Raw genomic sequence first — 19,399 nt, forward strand, 5'->3', positions numbered from 1 at the left:
AGATCATTGAAAAAAGTTTCGTAGAATGTGTATCACGTCAAAACGCTAGATAAATAAACACTTAAAAGTTAATGGTATACTTCCATTAAGTATAAAATAAGATTTTGTGGTATCCACTATTGTAAATATTTTAAATTGAAGATCAAATTTATTCATTGGATTCTTATAGGCTCGTGGAGTGTAGCTGTAAAAAATGATTAAAATCGGAGCTAAAATAATTGTTAAATTGTGATTTTTCGTTTATGACCGTTGAAAACTTTTGTTCCGTTACGTAATCTTTGAATATTTGTTTTTAACAATTTTTTACATATGCAATCTCGGAGTGTGTACAAATAAGTTTGATGGTTGGATCGTTGAAAAAAGTTTTGTAGAATGCATATCGCGTCAAAACAGTAGATTAAACAAACACTTAGAGATAATATTATACTTCCATTAAGTATAAAATAAGATTTTGTGGTATCCACTAGTATAAATATTTTAAATTCAAGATTGAATTCATTCATTGCATTCTTATAGGGCCGAGGAGTGTAGTTGTAAAAAAATCATCAAAACCAGAGTTAAAATAACCGTTAAATTGTAATTTTTCGTTTATAACCGTAAAAAACTTTTGTTCCGTTACCTAATCTTTGAATGTTTTTTTGTTTTTTTTTTTTTGCGATTTTTTACGTATGCAATCTTGTAGTATCTACAAATAAGTTTGACGGTTAGATCATTGAAACTAGTTTCGTAGAATGCATCTCTCCGTTAAATTTGCCTAAATTTTGAAGTGTGAAAAGTAATTTGTGCTAAATTTTTATTTATGTTTTTCAAGTATTGATTAGATAATATTTAGTTTGTGTGATGACATTTTCATTGTACAATTATCTTTTTGTTTCTTTATTGCATATTTTACATGGATTATTATCTATTAAACCAAACAATTATTTAATTAATTTTTAAAAACGTATTCTATTTAAATAAATATTATTTATTTATTTATTAAACCAAACAATTATTATTTTATTTTTTAAAATCGTAACAAAATTTTGGGGGGAATTTAAAATTTTGGGAGGGAATTTTGGGGGCAATTTTGCCGCTATTTTGTTTATGTCGGTTTTTATTTTAAAAAAAATGTTTCTATCAGTTTTAACCGACAGTAATGAAAATTTTCCAAAATAAGACCGCTCCATCTCTTCCTTTTGCCAGTGCTTCTCCCTTCCCCTTTTTTCTCATTTCCTTCTCATTCTCTTCTCCCCTTCTCCTTCTCACTTCAATCACCATGGATGAATAAGGCAGAAGCAATGCAAGTCCTTGAGCACAGAGACAAGCAAAGCACCGTAAGTCCTTCCACATGCTTCCACCTATGATTTAATTTATATTTTTGTTGGAAATGAAATTCCTGCAAGGTTTTCAGTTTTTCGAGTCAACACTCTTCTTATAAAAACATAGGAATTCCTCCACGATCAGAATACAATTATACAAGGTTGGTGATTAATATGACTGGAGAGATACAATTTTGGACGTGGTTTAATTCCACAAAGCAGTGGAATTTGTGTGTTTAATGCTTGCAGCAACTTTGGCAGCTGCAATAGTAATAATAGGCCGCTGCTGTGCAAATGTTTGCCAGGTTTCAAGCCCCAGTATCTACAGCAATGGAATTCTGGAGACTTTTCAGGTGAATGCATAAGAGACTGTATTATGTTGCAACAACAAGAATGATACCTTCTTGAGCTTGAAGAAGATGAAAGTGGGAAACGCAGTCACAAATCAATGTTGAAAATGAAACAGAATGCAGGAACAGGTGCTTAAATAGCTGCAAGTGCAAGGCCTATTCATATGCTAAATCTGGAGAGTATTCTGTCTTGAAGAATTGAAGAACATGGTGTACCTTATTAGCTCAATCTGGTTTGCTCATTAGCTGTAGAATTTGGTTCAAGAATGCTCAATGAGAATGAGCAGGAGAAGGGAGAATGCTCTCATGTCCTTTTCATATTTATTTTTATTATTAATATATTTTCTGTCGGTTTTATCCGACAGAGAATGCTCTTATTTATTGATTATTAATTTTTTTTTTCTGTTCGTTTTAATTTATTCTCTGTCAGTTATATCCGACAGAAAATATATTAATAATAAAAATAAATATGAAAAGGACACAATTTTTTGCGGTTATATCCGACACAATTTCTGTCAGTTTTAGAGCATTTTCTGTCAGAAAATTCATTTCCTGACGCTGGCAAATCTGTCGCTTTTTATATCTGCCACTACGTCCATTTTCTGTCGGATTTTGCTTAATATCCGACAGTAATACACGTTTCTTGTCGGTTGTCATAGTGACACTAATAAATGGTTTTGTAGTAGTGAGATTAGATTTTATTCTAGTTATTCTTTCCTATATGAACTTATATTCCTTGGAGTAGAATGATTTCTTCTCTTGCTTATTACTATAAAGAAAGGCACTGCATAGGGGAATAACGCATCATCTACACATTTCTCTACACAACCCTACAAACACATCTCTCTATTTTCCTTCTCTGTGTTGCCAGCCCCTGTCAGATAAAATAGTCTACAACACGTTATTAGCATACTCTTACCACTGCGCTTAGGAATCTGACGTAGAAACTTTTTGCATCAAACTAGTTCATCAATATCATCATGCAATCAAGATCTTCCAAAACAACGGTTTTTATATCGATATTTTTGCAGCCCTGATAGCATAAACATTCACCATAATGCAAAACCCAACTTTACATTTTTCGAATTTTAGATTCTACATAATTTGTGTATGCATTATATTCATAATTGTTGAATTATGTGAATCTGATATTTGCCATGAATTGCATCAAATATATGTTCATTCATTAAAATGTTAGGGTTCTTCAAACCCATGACTTGTGACACAACCCGAGCTCACGCGAACCTTTGAGCCGAGATGCACCGGAGCAAAACCTTATGCTCCATCTGAGACGATGCCGTTCTTGGCATCGAAACCCCGACCTAGTGCCGCCTGTAGTTAGCCACGGCCTCACCACTGTTTTCCTTGGGAAATCACAACCTACAGTCATGCTTGGAACTAAACCATCGTCGGCGACGATGATTTTTTTCTGAAAAAAATCAATGGAAATCGGTGAATTTTTTGATGGATTCTTCGAATCCTCAAAGGTTTCTCAAACCCCCCTCCCCCCCCCCCCCCAACGTTGAAACTTGATTTTTCATCCAAACCTAGGGTTCCCAATTGAACCCCTGTGTATCGCTGTGCTGTGACCACACGAGGAAAGTCGCCTGAAGCGACGCTGGAGCTTTTTCTGATTCAAAACCAACACCCAGCACTGCTGAAGTGTTTTGGGTTTCCAGACTTGAGCCCTAGTGGGCATTTGACCCTCGGGCTTGCATCGCACAACATTCTTTTGGGTTTGCTGCCACATTTCAACTCCAAACAACCTATTGGGCTGAATTGGAATCTCGCCCTGCGCACGATACCAGTTCGTGGCTATGGTGTCCTCGTGTCCTGTGACGCACTGGATTGCGTCCCTCCGGGTTCATCTGTCCGCGCTGCATTGGATCAGCGCCCTCACCTGGGCTTATTTTGGGCTTGATTTTTCCTTGGTAGCCCGTTTGCTGCCTTGGGCTTGAACCTTATTTGCCTGATCCGCCCATTCTAGCCCAAGTTTGGGCCTGTACCGCACAGTTCCAATTTGCTCAGCCTACCCATAGGCTTTGGCCCATATTTTTGGGCCCCAAGCTTAATTGTTTATTTTTTTAAACAATTTAGGTTTTATAATTTTTTACCCACACTTTGAATTTGGCCCGAAAATAAAATAATTAATTCAATTATAATTATAGGCTTGAAGTTCTATTTGCATATTTTCTTGTTGCGTATTTCTGTATATATATTTGTGTTTGCCTGCAGGAACATATGAACTTGATGTTCATAATTATTTCGAAACCTAAAGTTTCTAGAAAGATACCTTGTTTGAAAACCTGAAGTTTTCCTTAAAAACATCACCCATGAATACCCAAAGTTTTTCATGCGAATTTAAACCAATACATGTCTATTAGAACTTAAATGTTCTACTCCTATATGGATGTATTGATTTTTTCTCCATTACACTAACCACATCTTGTCCATCTATTTTGTGATAGGAACATGTTAAAACTCAACTTTACCGTTTTGGAGGACTATGGAAGGAACTACCTCAAGTGGGTCTAAGATGTGAAGCTCCACCTCACTACAAAGAATTTACGTCCTGCCATTTAAGATGAGATGGACAACCCGGTTAGCGAAGCTGGGAAAGCCACTACTATGATCTTGAAGACATATTCATGACGTACTGCAAACTAAGTACCTTGCTGAGGAGGATCCACAAACACTATGGGTCGCTTTGGCTGATTGCTGTGATTACCAAAAGGACATCTTCTTGCCTGAAGCAAGATATGACTGGCAGCATTTGTGCTTCCAAGACTTTAAGTTTGTGAATGAATATAATTATGAAGTTTGTCAAATCCGATCACTTCTTAAGTCCTGCAGCAATAATATAGAGCTTAGAAGTACACTAAGTTTTCAGATTTGGTCTTTGTTTTACTTCTTGTTGAAAAGCAGAATCAACTGTTGATGAAAAATCATTAAGCTCGACCTACTGAGGCAACTGCTATGCTTGAAACACACTATAGCACGAACCAATGCCAAAAAAGGCGTGGTAGGGGTGGCCAGAAGCCACCCCAACAAGGTCAATAGAGCCAAGGCCCATCTAAGGGAGGAAACAAAGCCCAGAAGTGCCTTAACCTCACTTCCAAGGCCTCAAACTTCAAGAATAAGGGCAAAGCACCCGAAACCATGGATGAGGATATGTGCTATCGTTGTGGTTCAAAGAACTATTGGTCCCATGTTTGTCGAGCTCCCCAAAAGGTTGTAGCTGAATATCATTCTCGTCGTAAGAAGTTTAAATCAAACTTTGTGCAAGTGGATGAACCGGAGAGTATCAAGATGGAGGTTTTTGACTTTCAAGAGGCTGTTACCCCTATGGAAGATTAGAATCTTAGACATAAACTATTTTTCTAGTTGAAATTTGGACAATGGGGCTGAATTCCACCTAGTGGCCGAACCCCCTTGTGTTTTTGGTTAATTTTGAACAATTTTCCTTTATGTTTGGATTATTTGTTGATGATTTGTTTTTTGGATATTAAGTTTTTATTAATTACCATCCTTGAATACTTAAAATTATTTTGAATGGATATTTTTTTTAGAACTTTTATGCATGTGATCGATTCAAATTAATTTTTATTCTAGGTATGACTAGTGGGAAAGTTAGTTGTCTGGCAGATAGTGCAACCACACATACCGTTTTGCATGAACGCATCTATTTCACTAACTTCATACCTAAGAATGTACCTCTGACAACCCTCTCAGGCCCATCCAACCTGATCGAAGGATACGGTAAAACACGTATAATGTTGTCAAATGGTACAATTTTGACCATTGATGAGGCATTTTATTCTCCGCGTTCCGGAAGAACGTTGTTGAGTTTCAAGGACATTAGAGATAATAATTACCACGCTGAAACTTATGTAGAAAACAGAGTTAAATTTCTGTGCATAACTTTCTACGAATATGGCCAGAAGTGTATTCTAGAGAAGATGAAGCGTATCTTGAGTGGTCTGTATACTACGACCATACGCCTCATAGAAAGCCACTATGTGGTCGGCCCTACCTCTGGGACTGCACACGAAATTACACTTTGGCATGATTGTTTGGGACATCCTGGACAAACAACGATGTGCAGTATCCTTAAATCAACACACGAGCATCCACTAACTCGAAGTTTGGGTTCGATTCAAGGAATCGCATGTGAAACTTGTTCCATGGGAAAGCTTATTATTAAGCCTTCTTATGATAAGATTCGTTCGAATTCTCCTATTTTTCTACAAAGGATTCAGGGGGACATTTGAAGATCGATTCACCATCCTTGCGGACCATTTAGATATTTTATGGTTTTGGTTAATGCTTCCACACGTTGGTTATACATGTGCTTGTTGTCCATAACGAACACTGCATTCTCCAAACTGTTGGCTCAGGTTATCAATCTCAGGGCTCACCATCCTGATTATCCGATCAAATCTATTTGATTAGATAATGATAAAGAATTCACATCTAAAACTTTTGATGAATATTGCATGTCGGTTGGGGTTGAAGTTGAACATCCAGTACCCCATGTTCACACCCATAACGACTTGGCAGATGCATTCATTAAGCGCTTACAAATGATTGCTTGATCGTTGGTCATACGTACCAAGCTCCTGATCCTTGCTTGGGGCTATGGAATATTGCATGCAACCATGTTGGTCCGCCTGAGGTCTATTGCGACCCAACCATATAGCGCCCTTCAGTTGGTTACCAGATACGAACCCGACATATCGTATTTGCGTGTCTTTGGTTGTGCTATGTGTTGATTTCACTGCATTTACGTACAAAAATAAGGCCTCAACTAAGGATGGGAATCTATGTTGGATATGATTCTCCTTCAATTATTCGTTACTTAGAACCTTTGATAGGCGATCTGTTTACCGCTTGTTTAGGGGATTGTCACTTCTATGAGACAATCTTCTCGTTGTTAAGGGGAGATAAAAACGTTAAAATTCCTGAAGAACGACGTGAATTATTATGGGCGACTCTCACTTTATCTCATTTAGATCCCCGCACCGCTCAGTTTGAAACTAAAGTACATCACATATTAGATCTCCAGAGCATAGCTCAAAGCATGCCAGATGCTTTCACCGATCTAGTGCGAGTGACAAGATCACATATTCTAGCTGTGAATATGTCTGCAAAGATGAATGTACCAAATGTACGACGGATCCCTCCTAGAGGCCCGGTATGCCAACTTTGGTGATCCACATACATTAGCGGCTAACCAATCCTCTGCCCCTACACATAAGCATGGCAGACCTATTGGTTCAAAAGATTCACACCCCCGGAAGAGGAAACCCATGACACAGGCACCTAAAAAGCTTATTGTGAATCCGATTGTCGCTTACTTATTCTATCCAACTCATGAGGAAATTCTAGATTACGGAAGCGTCCTTGAAGAGACGAATCCACCTCCCAAAAATCGTGGAGATTTTGGTCTATTATGCTAGCTTAGATGATGTGTGGTGTAGAAATGAGTTGATCGTCGACGATGCATTAGCATATACAGTAGCTACTGAGATATGTTGAGCGATGACATTGAACCCCATTCCGTTGATGAATGTCGACGTAAAACCGATTGGTTAAACTGGAAACAAGCAATCCATGTTGAGCTCGATTCGCTTGCGAAACATAAGGTGTTTGGACCTGTAACTCCTACTTCTCCACATGTGAAGCCCTTTGGCTACAAGTGGGTTTTCGTTCGAAAGTGTAATGAGAAGAAAGAAATTGTGAGTTATAAAGTTCGTTTTGTTATGCAAGGTTTCTCACAACGCCTCGGGATTAACTATGACAAAACTTATTCACCCGTTATGGATGTGATTACTTTTCACTACCTTATCAATTTGGTAGTTTCTGAAAAACTGAGTATGTAGCTGATGGACGTAGTAACTGATACGAGATTTATACGCACACAAATTAAACCCTCTTTTTGACAATTGTAGTAATGATGTAAGTAGGGATCGTTCTGGACCGGGGATTAGGAGGGATTGTTAATCACTTGGATTTGACTCAAAAACGTAAAAACACAATCTAAAACACTATACTAGACTCAAAGAATTCAAAAATACTTTAAAACATAAACTAAACAGATTCTAAGCATTAAAGAACAAGAAAGTAAAGGGGGGGTTTGATTTGACGAAAATTAACTAAAATGCACAAATTGTAATTAAAGGCAAAACGTAAATATGAATGTGATGAAAATATGGATGATGGAATAGCCAAGGGGTTCTTCTCCACACATGTTACACTTGCATACAAGATTGATTCTCAGTTGGTCTTTCGATAAATTATGAAACTCAACACCCCGGGTCAATTAGGTCCGCTTAAATTAACCGTCAAGTTTTCCTTAAGTTAATGAATTGGATGGGTTTGCGCAACGCAATTCACAACATTCTCCAAAAGTCCTTTACGTGAAAAGCACAATAAAGATACAATCAAAGATCATTAAGCATTATGAAAACTATAAGTGTTGACGAGGCATTCGTTACTATGATGAGCATGAAACTCGTGCCAAGAATTCATTTAACGCGATTGTTTATAAGCAACCTCCACTACTTGTGAATATAAGTTCATAACGATTAGGTGAAACTCACTTATATTCTAGCGTCATATTCATGCATGAAAATTAAGCGCGCATTCTTAATAAACATTCATAAATAAGTTATCAATCAAACGGTTAAACAAATTGAATCCACAACTTATGAAATTCCAACGAAAGTTAATCAATTCATATTGCAAACATAAACATAGTTTCGAATCACCCCCTAGCTAAAGGGGGTTTAGTTCCTCATAACTTTGAAATCAAAGAAACACCTAAACATTCCAACAACTCAAACTTGAATTGTATGAACGTTTAGGCACTCTTCTCTTCCATTCCTCATACGTACAAAACAAAGAGAATTGAATTTAAACATTGAAATCAAAGAAACACCTAAACATTCCAACAACTCAAACTTGAATTGTATGAACGTTTAGGTCCTCTTCTCTTCCTCGTTGTTGTAGCACAAGGTCTAAGGTGAGTTTTGGGGATTATGGATGATTTAGAATGATAGGTTTTGTGGAATGGTGAAGGAAGTGATGGTGTTTGGATTGGTAGGGAAGGCACGGCACAAGGGGAAGTGTGTGTGTTGTGTGTTGTGTTGTGAATGGAATGGAATGAATTGTGGCTGCAATGGGTGCTTATTTATAGGTAAATGAATGATTAAAAGAGGGAACATGACAGCTAGGAGGTGGGTGGAAATGTGGCTGCAAGGTGAGTGAATGATTATGAGTGAATGCATGTGGATGTGGCTAGGTTGGAAAGCTGGAATTGTGTGGTGGCCATGGCATGGGTGTGTTTGTGGCTGATTTGTTTGTTGGTTAAAGATGCATGTGGATGAATTATACAATGGGAAAGTATGTGATTGACAACTAGGGTGAATGGTGGCTGCAATGATGAAGTGTGATGGCTGAAAATGGCAAGGGAGGTGCACGGCAATGATGGTGTTTTTGGAGATGAATGTGGCTGCAAGGTGTAAATGATTATGGCTGCAAGGTGTAGATGATTATGGGTATGATAAGTGATAAGTGTATGGTTATGATAAGTGATAAGTGAATGATTATGATAAGTGATAATAAGTGAATGATATGTGGTGATGATAAGTGTATGATATGTTGTTATGATAAGTGTATGATATGTGATGATGATAAGTGATAAGTGTATGGTTTTGATAAGTATATGATAGGTGGTTATGATAGTTTGGTCTTCAATTTCGTCCATCTACTTGGCTTTAAGCATATGCAATCCATTTAATGCCCCAAATTACTCCAAAATGCACCAAAATGCTCCACAATGCATCCTTTCGTCAAACACGTTTTATGATCCTGAAAACACACAAAACTAACTTAAAAGACTTAAAGAACTAAGAAATAACAACGTAAATGTACGAGAACAAGCCATTTAAGTCGCATGAATATGCTCCTATCAGTAACTGTGTATCTCTATGGGGATATTGATACGGAAATTTATATAAAAGTTCCTGAAGGACTTACATTGACTGGATCAAATATTTCCAAACCCTGGAACACGCTCTCAATTCGGCTAAGGCGTTAACTCTATGGTTTGAAGTAATCCGGAAGAGTGTGATACAACCGTCTGAGTGAGTATTTAACTAGTCAGGGATATGTGAATAACGAACTATGCCCTTGTGTGTTCATTAAGAAGTCACATTCCAGTTTTATGATAGTTGCAGTATATGTCAATGACATGAATCTCATCGGAACTCCTAAAGAGTTCGTGAGAATTACCGCGCACCCGAAGTCAGAATTTGAGATGAATGATCCAGGAAAGACTTGATATTGTCTCGGTCTCGAGATAGAGCACTGTTCAGATGGAATCTTAGTACATTAAACGAACTACACCAGAAGGTGTTGCGCCGTTTTAATAAGGATAAAGCAAAGCCTTCGAGTACTCCTATGGTCATTCAATCGCTAGATGTAAAACGAGATCCCTTCCATTTGGAGCCTGAAGTTCTTTATCTAAGTGCGATAGGCGCTTTATTGTACTTAGCTCAATGCACTAGACCCGACATCTCCTTTGTTGTTAGCCTTTTGGCAAGATACAATAATGCACCAACATGCAGACACTGGACTGGTGTTAAAGACATTTTTTTGCTACCTTACGGGTACTACGGATTTGGGCTTATTCTATCCCTACGGATCCTCGAGTGATGCCGCACCCCTTTATTTCGAGTCGATTCTCGCTTTTTTGGTTATGCCGATGAAGGATACTTATCTGATCCACACAGAGCTCATTCTCAAACGAGTTATGTCTTTACAGTTGCAGACACTGCAATCTCTTAGAGGTCAACTAAACAAACTTTAGTTGCCACTTCGTCTAACTATGCTGAAATTCTTGCCTTACATGAAGCAACTCGGGAATGCTTTTGGCTGAGAGCAGTTGTCTATATTCGAAGCTTTTGCGATCTTTACCTCGACGTTAATGTCCCGATGACGATCTATGAAGACAACTAAGCATGCATCAAACAACTCAAGAAGGGTTACATCAAAGGAGACAACACTAAGCACATTGCGCTGAAATTCTTTTTCTCACATCAACAACAAGAGCATTAGAAGATTGAAGTCACACAAATCTGTTCACAAGACAATCTGGCTGACCTTTTCACCAAAATCACTACCGAATGTGACGTTTTAGAAGCTTGTTCAAGGAATTGGTATTGGTAAACTTTATGAGTTGTAACATTTCTAGTTCTTTTTGGAATTGTGTCAAATTTAGGAGAAGTATTCTGAAGTATACTTGTTTGATCTTAATGGACTATTTTTTCTTACGATTAAGAGCATTTTGTCCACTAGGATTTTGCTACCTAACTAGGTTTTGACGAGGCACCCACGTTGGGTTGATCATATCTCTGATAACGTCTCGTAGACGCTTCATTTAACTTTGTATTTCTCTTGCATTTTTCCTTAGATTATAGGTTTTGTCCCTACTTGGGTTTTTACCATAGCCATATGATTTTTTTAGTGAGACTTAGTCCTTTATGCAAGTTCTAACCTTATTGAGAATAGTTTGTTCCTCGAATCAATGCTGACGAGTCGACTTCCTCAACCTCTACATGATGCCGAATTTACTTGAGTATTTACACACTCAAGGGGGAGTGTTATAAACTTCTAGTTTAAGTGTGATTGTGTAAATCCTAGATTAGATTTGATTCTACTTATTCCTTCCTATATGGACTTGTATTCCTTGGAGGAGAAGGATTTATTTCCTCTCTCTCTTATTACTATAAAAAAAGGCACTGTGTAGGGGGAATAACACATCCTCTACACATTGCTCTACACAACCCTACAAACACATATCTCTCTCTAATCTCTCTCTATTTTCCTTCTCTGTGCTAACGGCGCCCTTCCCTGTCGGATAAACTAGGCTACAACAAAAGATAAAAATAATAATAAAAATAAGATTATAAATCCACACCCAATAATTAAACCTAACCATCACCATTACGTATCATTCTCCTACATTCTATAATGACAAAAATCATAAGATGCTCTCGTAGAAAAAAATGAACTTCTTTTTTTACGGATGGATAGTAATTTTGAACCATCGACAATCTATACTAAGGCAATTGCCCCTTCTCTTATACTTGGATGAGATGGAAACACATGGAGTGGATGGAAAAGGGAAGGATTTTCTCTTCCTTTTCTGTATAGAGTAAGAGTGGAGGGGGTGTGGTGTGCATGCAAACCCATCATATTCAACCCCTTAAAAATTGGACAAGTTTGAATAAACAAATAAAAATTGTAAACATGGGACCATAAATTTGTATGCAGCACATATGATGCATGTGAGCCTAATTTCAAAAACATCTTAAACAACTTAAGTCTTTAAATTCTACCCAGGATATGTCAAATAAGAATATGTGTTGTGCTGCAATCATATTAGAAACTAATGAGAAAATTGACCAATAGTATCAAGTCTTGACAAATACGAAACTGAGTTGAGAGAGCAACACTATAGAGGGGGATGGAGATTCCATCAAAAGCAACTGTTGGAAGGAGAGAACGTCAGAGGAGAAGAGCATGCTTTGATTTTTTTGGTTTTTTTTTTTATGGGTGTAAAGATAAATTTACATATTAAATTGGGTTTGTGAGGGTAGTTTAGATAGTAAATTTGGGTTTCAAGAGCTATTGATAGTTCAATTAAAAATAAAATGGGTATAAAGAGTAAGGTGGGTGTAAAAAGAGGTTAAATGGGTGTAAATAAAATTACCCATTGGGAAATTTCCGATGTTGGGACATTTTCCATTGTTTAATTATTAGGAAAATTAATGAAAATAACTTGAAAGCTTTGAGTTTTAATCAAAATGACAAAAAGGTGTTGTAAGTGAATAGTACTAGGAGTGACTTTGTAGAGTAAAAATGTCTTTTTCGTTAAAAGTGAACAGTACCGGAAATGTTTTTGTTAAAACTTCCTTAATTATTATGATAACCATTTCACAATGAATGGTTTAATATAAAAATTATGTCACTTAGTACTATGGTCTAATGGTATTCATCTTCACTTGTAAGTGAGAGGTCTTAGGTTCGATTTTGGCCAAAAGCGAATTTGAACCACATTATTTCTAGCCTATTATGAAACTAAGCCCACTCTCCCTCTAATACTATTTATTCAAAAAAAAATTACATTTCTTAACCACCAATTGTTAAAGAAAGAGGTGCTTATTAGTAAAGTACTCTTCCTCAACTAAAAGAGGGTGAAAAGATGAAATCAACCATGTCAATAAAATTAAAAAAATAACCAAAATAAAAGTTATGGGCAATATAGTAAATTAAACATAAAATAAAGGTTATGGGCAATATAGTTGTCCCAATTTTTTCTTCCATGTTTTTCTCACAAATAAAATAATCTTTTAGTGACGAAATAGTTATCCAAGAACAGTGACTAAAGGTATGAACAACCTCTTCAGTGATGAAAAATTGTTTGAAGGTTGTTATCAAAAAACTTTAGCGACCATTTTATATTTTCTCTTTTTAAATTTTATTTTCAAAATTTTAATAAGTTTTATATAAATTAATGCTATATCTAGAATAATATTGTCGAAATTCGAGAAAAAAAAAAGAATCATATCGTTGACAGGACTTCTATTGATATATATTTTATAACACAATTAACATGAATGGTCATTTCTTGACATTTGGTTATCAATATTGCGTTGTCGTTATTAAAAATAATCATTGTTGTACCGTCGTTATATGATCAATATTTCATTGTTATTAAATATGATCATTTATACAACTAAATCAGTAGTCATAACTGCTAATTGCCCTATTTTGTATGCAAATATTGTCTCTCAACAATACACCAATACCTAGTAATTTTAATCGCTTAAAGGAACTGCTTTGACCCTACCAGCGTTTTGGCCTTGTCTTTTCTCTCCCTCTCAATGTTGTATCATTGATACCCTCCTGATCACAAAAATTTTGAAATACTCATCAACAATAAAGAGAAGAAAAAGGAAAGTAAAAAGATAAAGAAAAGCATTTTGATTTCTCTTTATCATTATTAAGATTCCTAACACTAACAAAATGACTGCAATTGCAAGCCACATTCTTTTTTCATCATCATCACGTCATATTTGCCATCACTTTCCAACTAAAAAGGAGACAAACACAAAAACTCGAAATTTACAGAGCAGTGGGATTCAAACCACAATATTGGATTAACGATCAAACCCTAAAGCACCCGACATGGAGGTGGTGGTGCTGGTGGTGGTGATGGTGGTGGAGGGAGTTCTCCCTATCAATCATGCCTTGAACGGACCTGAACTCCTCCACATGGCAAGGGATGGTGATGGTGCCCTTCTGATCAAACCCATACTCTTCCTCCGCTTCCTTCAAGAGCCGTATGAAGAGTGGGTGATTGAAGTAAATCACAGGCACCACAAACCTCTGTTGCTCTTCTCCCTGGCCTACCTTGATTGCCAAACACCCTTTTGGAACATCTCTAATCACTTGTTTCTTCCCACCGTGATGATGGTGGTGGTGAAGATGCGGCAGGTGCCGATGGAAATTTCTCAGACTTCTCTCTCCGCTACCCATATCTGAAAAATATTAATAGAAAAACCAACAAACAAAGGCGAGAAGATGAAGACCAAGACAAACCCTAGGGCTGTTGATCTTCTCCCCTATAGAAAATCTTACAAGAAAATGAAGGAAAACGGCCAAGGATCTGAGGCTGCGATGGCTTGCTTGAATAGGGTTAGAGAAGAGTAACTCAGAGACCTTGGTACGTTGGTCATCTTTGATAAACTACACTCCTATGATGTAAAACGGATACAAACCAGAGAATGAATTTGATATATACATAATAATATATATATATATATATATATATCTACGTGTATATATATATATATATAGAGAGAGAGAGAGAGAGAGAGAGAGAGACCAAATATAATCTGGGCTTTCATTAGGTATGTAACTAGGGTTTCGTAAGTGGGCTCCTTTAACCCAAGTCTTAGTTAACGATGATATCATCCTCATCTTTTGAAACCAATCAGATAATAAAGTGGGGTGCTGGAACGTATGAGACTTGGGTTTCTAGTCCTTCACACACAGGGAACTTGGATTGTTTGACCATGCGGTATATGGAACATAATTGTGTTATTTTTTGTTTTGAGAAATGACATAATAATTTACAATATTAAATTTATCTAAATATAAGGAGGGGAGAGGATTGAACTCGAAATGCATGAGAATGAAAAGTAATGCACTATCCATAAGTTGATTCAATTGGGAAACGATTTTGAGGTGAAATAATAGCTATTTTATTTTATTTTATTTATTATTATTGTTTTTTTTTTTTTTGTTAAAAGGGGGCAACTAGTGGCAAGCCACGGTTATCCACCTCTTCCGGGGGGGGGGGGGGGGGGAGGGGGGTCGGAAAGACTCACAGAGGCATTTCAACCTCCTCTTGACCACAAGTCTGGTTTTCACACTAACAACGGGTTTCGAACCCAAGACCTCCAGTTTTCAATTTGAAGAAAGCCTCGCAATTCACCTTTTACCATTGAGCCACCAACTCGTGGTTAAATAATAGCAATTTTATTAGAAAATTAAAAGAAAAGTAGAAACTGTAATGATGGTAATATTAAGGGCCTTCAAATTAAAATCAATAAGGTAACCTTGGTCAGTTTAAACAACCAACGTATTGGCAGATTTCTGGAAGTGATAATAACGATAGAAACAAAGGAACGCAACAAATCTTGTAATCATCAGCCGACCAAATTCAATGAAGAAGAAACACCACACAAGTTGTCCAAGACTTGGGTCGGTTGTAATCACCACTCAAAAAACAAAAGAAATTTTCAACCTTGACAATTGAAAATTCAATCACTTCTTACAAAACCACCAACTGAACTAGCAACTAAAATGTAGAAAAGAAGTGAGAGAGATTTCAAATCTAAACTTGGCTTAGACAAATATTAACTATCACCACAAAGGGATCATTATTCACCACACTAGACGTGAAAGGAAAGAGGTGAGAGTATTGGAGGAAGGAGATCGGTGCTTCCCCTTTTTCCTCATGTGACGATTTTTGCTCTAAGCTCTCTTTCCTTATGACGAAGATTTATTCAACATATTTTGTTCGTACTCTGAATCCTATTTATTCAGCAGCTATTGCTCACAAGATTTACAATTTATTGTACAACCTTTAAGAACCTCCTTTAACAAATCATAAATTGTCTATCACTAAATCAAATACTTTTTGGCACGAAGAGTACATGATTATATGTGAGATATTAAGTGAGACGATAAAGTACTACATTATATATGCAGGTATTGGGAAACTGTTCTCTTATTTTTTTTTTTTTGTAGAAATTAGATAGGGTAGGAACAAGGTTCTAAAAAACGTTTAGCGCAAGTCAGGCAGTAGGTTGGGGCCTAGTGCCTAGGCGGCTAGGCGGACTAGGCGGATTTAAGTGAATCTATTATATTTTGTTTAAATAAGTGTCTGTTTATAGTTAATATATATATATATATATATATAGATATAAAATTTCATCATAAACTACAAAATATAATGACTTATTTATTATGAAGTATTGGAATATAATGAAAACATGGGGAACAAGCATATAATGTGTGTTCATTTAAGTATTCAACAAGTCTTACAATTTATTAAAAAAAAAAAAAAAAGATGCAAAATGAAAGTTATCTGTTTTCTGTCTAAGTGAGTCTCAACCTAGGTGGGTTTGGACGGGCTAGACGGGTGACTAGGCGGTCTAGGTGGACACCTCAATAGGTCTAGGCACCCTTTCTTAATTTTCAAACGCCTAGACATTAATCAGGGCAATAACCAGCCGCCTAGCGCTTAGGCGGGGCCTAGGCGGGAATTTTTAGAACAATGGGAAGGAATGACTTGTATAGGGAGGTAAGACACGTAGATTGTGAGTGGAAGAAGGCAAGACACGTGGGTGGAGTTGGAGTCTTGAAGCACCTAAGCAAGAAACCGACAGTGAGGTGTCGTCTACAAGATGGCAAATTCTGGGGACATCCAATGGCAGCTCTCGAACATGTCCATGTTGACATACATTTGTTAAAAGACACAAGGCACAAGACACACAACATAAACCCACCCTTTCCCTCATATGAAATGTATACTTCCAACAACTTGGAGGGGTCGAATCAAATCGGTTACAGAATGACAAAATGGTCCTTCTCTCCTTTCGGCTCAAAATACCATTCCAGTAGGCAGTAGGTCCCAACATTTCTTTGGTTTAGAATTAGATGTATTTATGTGTTGCTGGATTTCACTATCAATCGATGGACAAAGTGTGGAGTGTGTGCTGTATAGCGCACAAATATGGCCCTCAACTTTTATTATTTTTTTGCTCTTGTGTAATACAAATTCTCAGAAGTATCCTTCCAATTAATTGAAGAGATCTTATTTTGGGACCAGGAGGTATTATACGGAATATATGTTTTCTTTTTAGAAGAAAAAACCATGTGGTTTGACTTGTGCAAAAATGGTGCTTTGCACACCAAAAGACCTACCCTTAGTGTGTTCCAATAAAAAAGTCTAGTTGCAAAGGAATTTCCAAAGATGAGTGCAGGTTATAAAAATTTGTATATATTTATTGTATTATTCATATGAAAAGAAACCATGTTTTAATCCTATTTTCAATTTTCTTTTTCATATTCTTGTTCAAGGCGTTTGATAGGATTTTTACCATATGCGAAAGTATGGTTAAATTATATTGAAATACTTGAAAGAGAACGCGGTAATTATAGGATAGATAGTTGAAGTAAGATCGTTTTCTATAGGAATTCATACGAATAGCTTGTATTTCAAACAAATTCTTAATTAATATTCAATACAAAATATAGAACGTTAAGATCATGAATTAAAATATTGAAAAAAGAAATTAAAATTAGCTAAATTAGCTAAATTAGCAAGAATAGAAATCACACAAAGTAAAAATAACACACAATTTAGAAAATCAAGGGTAAAAGGCATTACGGTTAAGCCATCACCATTAACAAATCTATATATATAGTTCTACAAAATTATTTATGAGTTAACACATACAAACTTTGAAGGTTGAGTATTCCTAATGCATATTCTGCTTGTGGCATTCAAGCTAGAACGTATATCTAACATGCAATCTATATGTGTCATTTAGATCAAATCTAAACATGCAAGACTCATTAAATTTTGTGAAAACCTTTTGAAAAACCATGCAACCCTTAAGAGCATGGCATTCGCCTTAAGTGAAGTTACAATTATCAATCACAAGAAGCATTATTCAATTTCAGGGTGTCATTCCAATAAAAATGCATCTGATTACTTGTCTAAACATCCTAATGGTGGCCAATTATCAAGACATATAAATAGTCTAAACACGGTGATTGATAATAAGTATGCAAGTATAACATCACAAGGAAATTGACAAGAAACTACATATTCATACTAAAGCTTGTGGTGTGGCCTCGCCCCATCAAAAGAGAATTAGTTATGCATAGTCATAATTGAAAACCCTCATGATTTGATTTGGGATATATTGTTTGAAGAAAGTTTATAATTTTGATGTATTGTCATTTGAGGGTAGGCTCCTTCCGTTGTGCGGGATACTTTTTTTCCTTCGACCAGGTTAAAAGCCCCATCAAGGTTTTATCAAGGCTCATTATGCACACTATCCTTAGTTTGTACATGTTTAGTTTGATTTGCAATGAATATTGTACTTCTTTAAAAAAAAAAAAAAAAGTCATAATTGAAAAGAAAAATATTAGTTAGAAAAAAAAAATATAGAAAACACCCTTGTAGGATAAAGTTGTGAATCACTGAAAGCTCCAACCCCAAAAAATTTATGGCCCCTTAGGGCCAAATACTCGGCATATACATAGACTAATACTTATGTATTCTACCTAAAATAGGTTTCCCGACACATCTAGCAAACCAAATAAATTAATAAACTAAATAACATATTCCTATTCTAATTTGGGTAATAGGGGCAGCTACGAAGTCCACACGTTTTCTGACCAAATCCGCTCCAAATCAGGGCTGCTAGGAAGTGTTAGAAAGTAAAAACGTCCCCCACACTTTTGCAGAAGGAAATTTCCTTAAAAATCGCCATCTTGACTGACTTATAACCCAAATAAACCCAAAACGCCAACTTGGCAGCATTGCACAACCAATGTTTTTTTATTCGCCATAGTCAAACGGCTTGGAAATGGAATATGGAATTTTGATACAATTATCTTGAAAGACTCCTGAATCCACTTCAATTTGAATTAATTACTCCAAAATTCCTTCATTTCTTCGCTTTATGCCCAAAATAGATTCACATGTCCTTCAATTGAAATATAAAGCAAAGTATCGAAATTCTCTCAAAATAACCAATACATTATAACTAAGATTAGGGTAAAAATATAGATTAGTGTCGATTCATCAACGTTCATCTTAGAAAATAAACGTTCAGAGTTTTCTATAGAGTGAAACAAGTGATGGTAATTTTTCTTTTAAAAATACTTATACGATGGCCATTAATTCTAGTGGTGTTAGTGATGAAATGTCATTTAGAAACTTCATATACTTCCAAAGCTCAAAAGTTCTTATGGCTACACTTTCTTGATAAGCTCCTAACTAATGTGCAAAAGCTGGAAAATGGGTATGACCAATAACCCTGGGTGTCAAAGATGTGCTTGTGGCTCTGAATCATTGGCTCATGTTTTTCAAGA

At 36.3% G+C, this 19,399-nt stretch overlaps 1 protein-coding gene across 1 annotated transcript; it reads right to left on the reverse strand.

The window, feature by feature from the left end:
* Positions 1–13,687: 13,687 nt before the first annotated feature.
* Positions 13,688–14,546, reverse strand: LOC103956379 (auxin-responsive protein SAUR32-like). Its single transcript, XM_009368349.3, has one exon. The coding sequence runs from the start codon at positions 14,255–14,257 to the stop codon at positions 13,886–13,888; it is 372 nt and encodes a 123-aa protein (XP_009366624.2). The 5' UTR covers positions 14,258–14,546; the 3' UTR covers positions 13,688–13,885.
* Positions 14,547–19,399: the final 4,853 nt, after the last annotated feature.

The sequence above is a fragment of a genome, unplaced genomic scaffold (genome assembly GCF_019419815.1).
Source record: "Pyrus x bretschneideri cultivar Hongxiangsu unplaced genomic scaffold, Pyrus_bretschneideri_v1 Contig4, whole genome shotgun sequence".
In the NCBI taxonomy this organism is placed as follows: domain Eukaryota; kingdom Viridiplantae; phylum Streptophyta; class Magnoliopsida; order Rosales; family Rosaceae; genus Pyrus; species Pyrus x bretschneideri.

Bases quoted from the DNA above. Each gene is read 5' to 3' on its own strand.
- LOC103956379 (XM_009368349.3), bottom strand. From the start codon at position 14,257: ATGGGTAGCGGAGAGAGAAGTCTGAGAAATTTCCATCGGCACCTGCCG.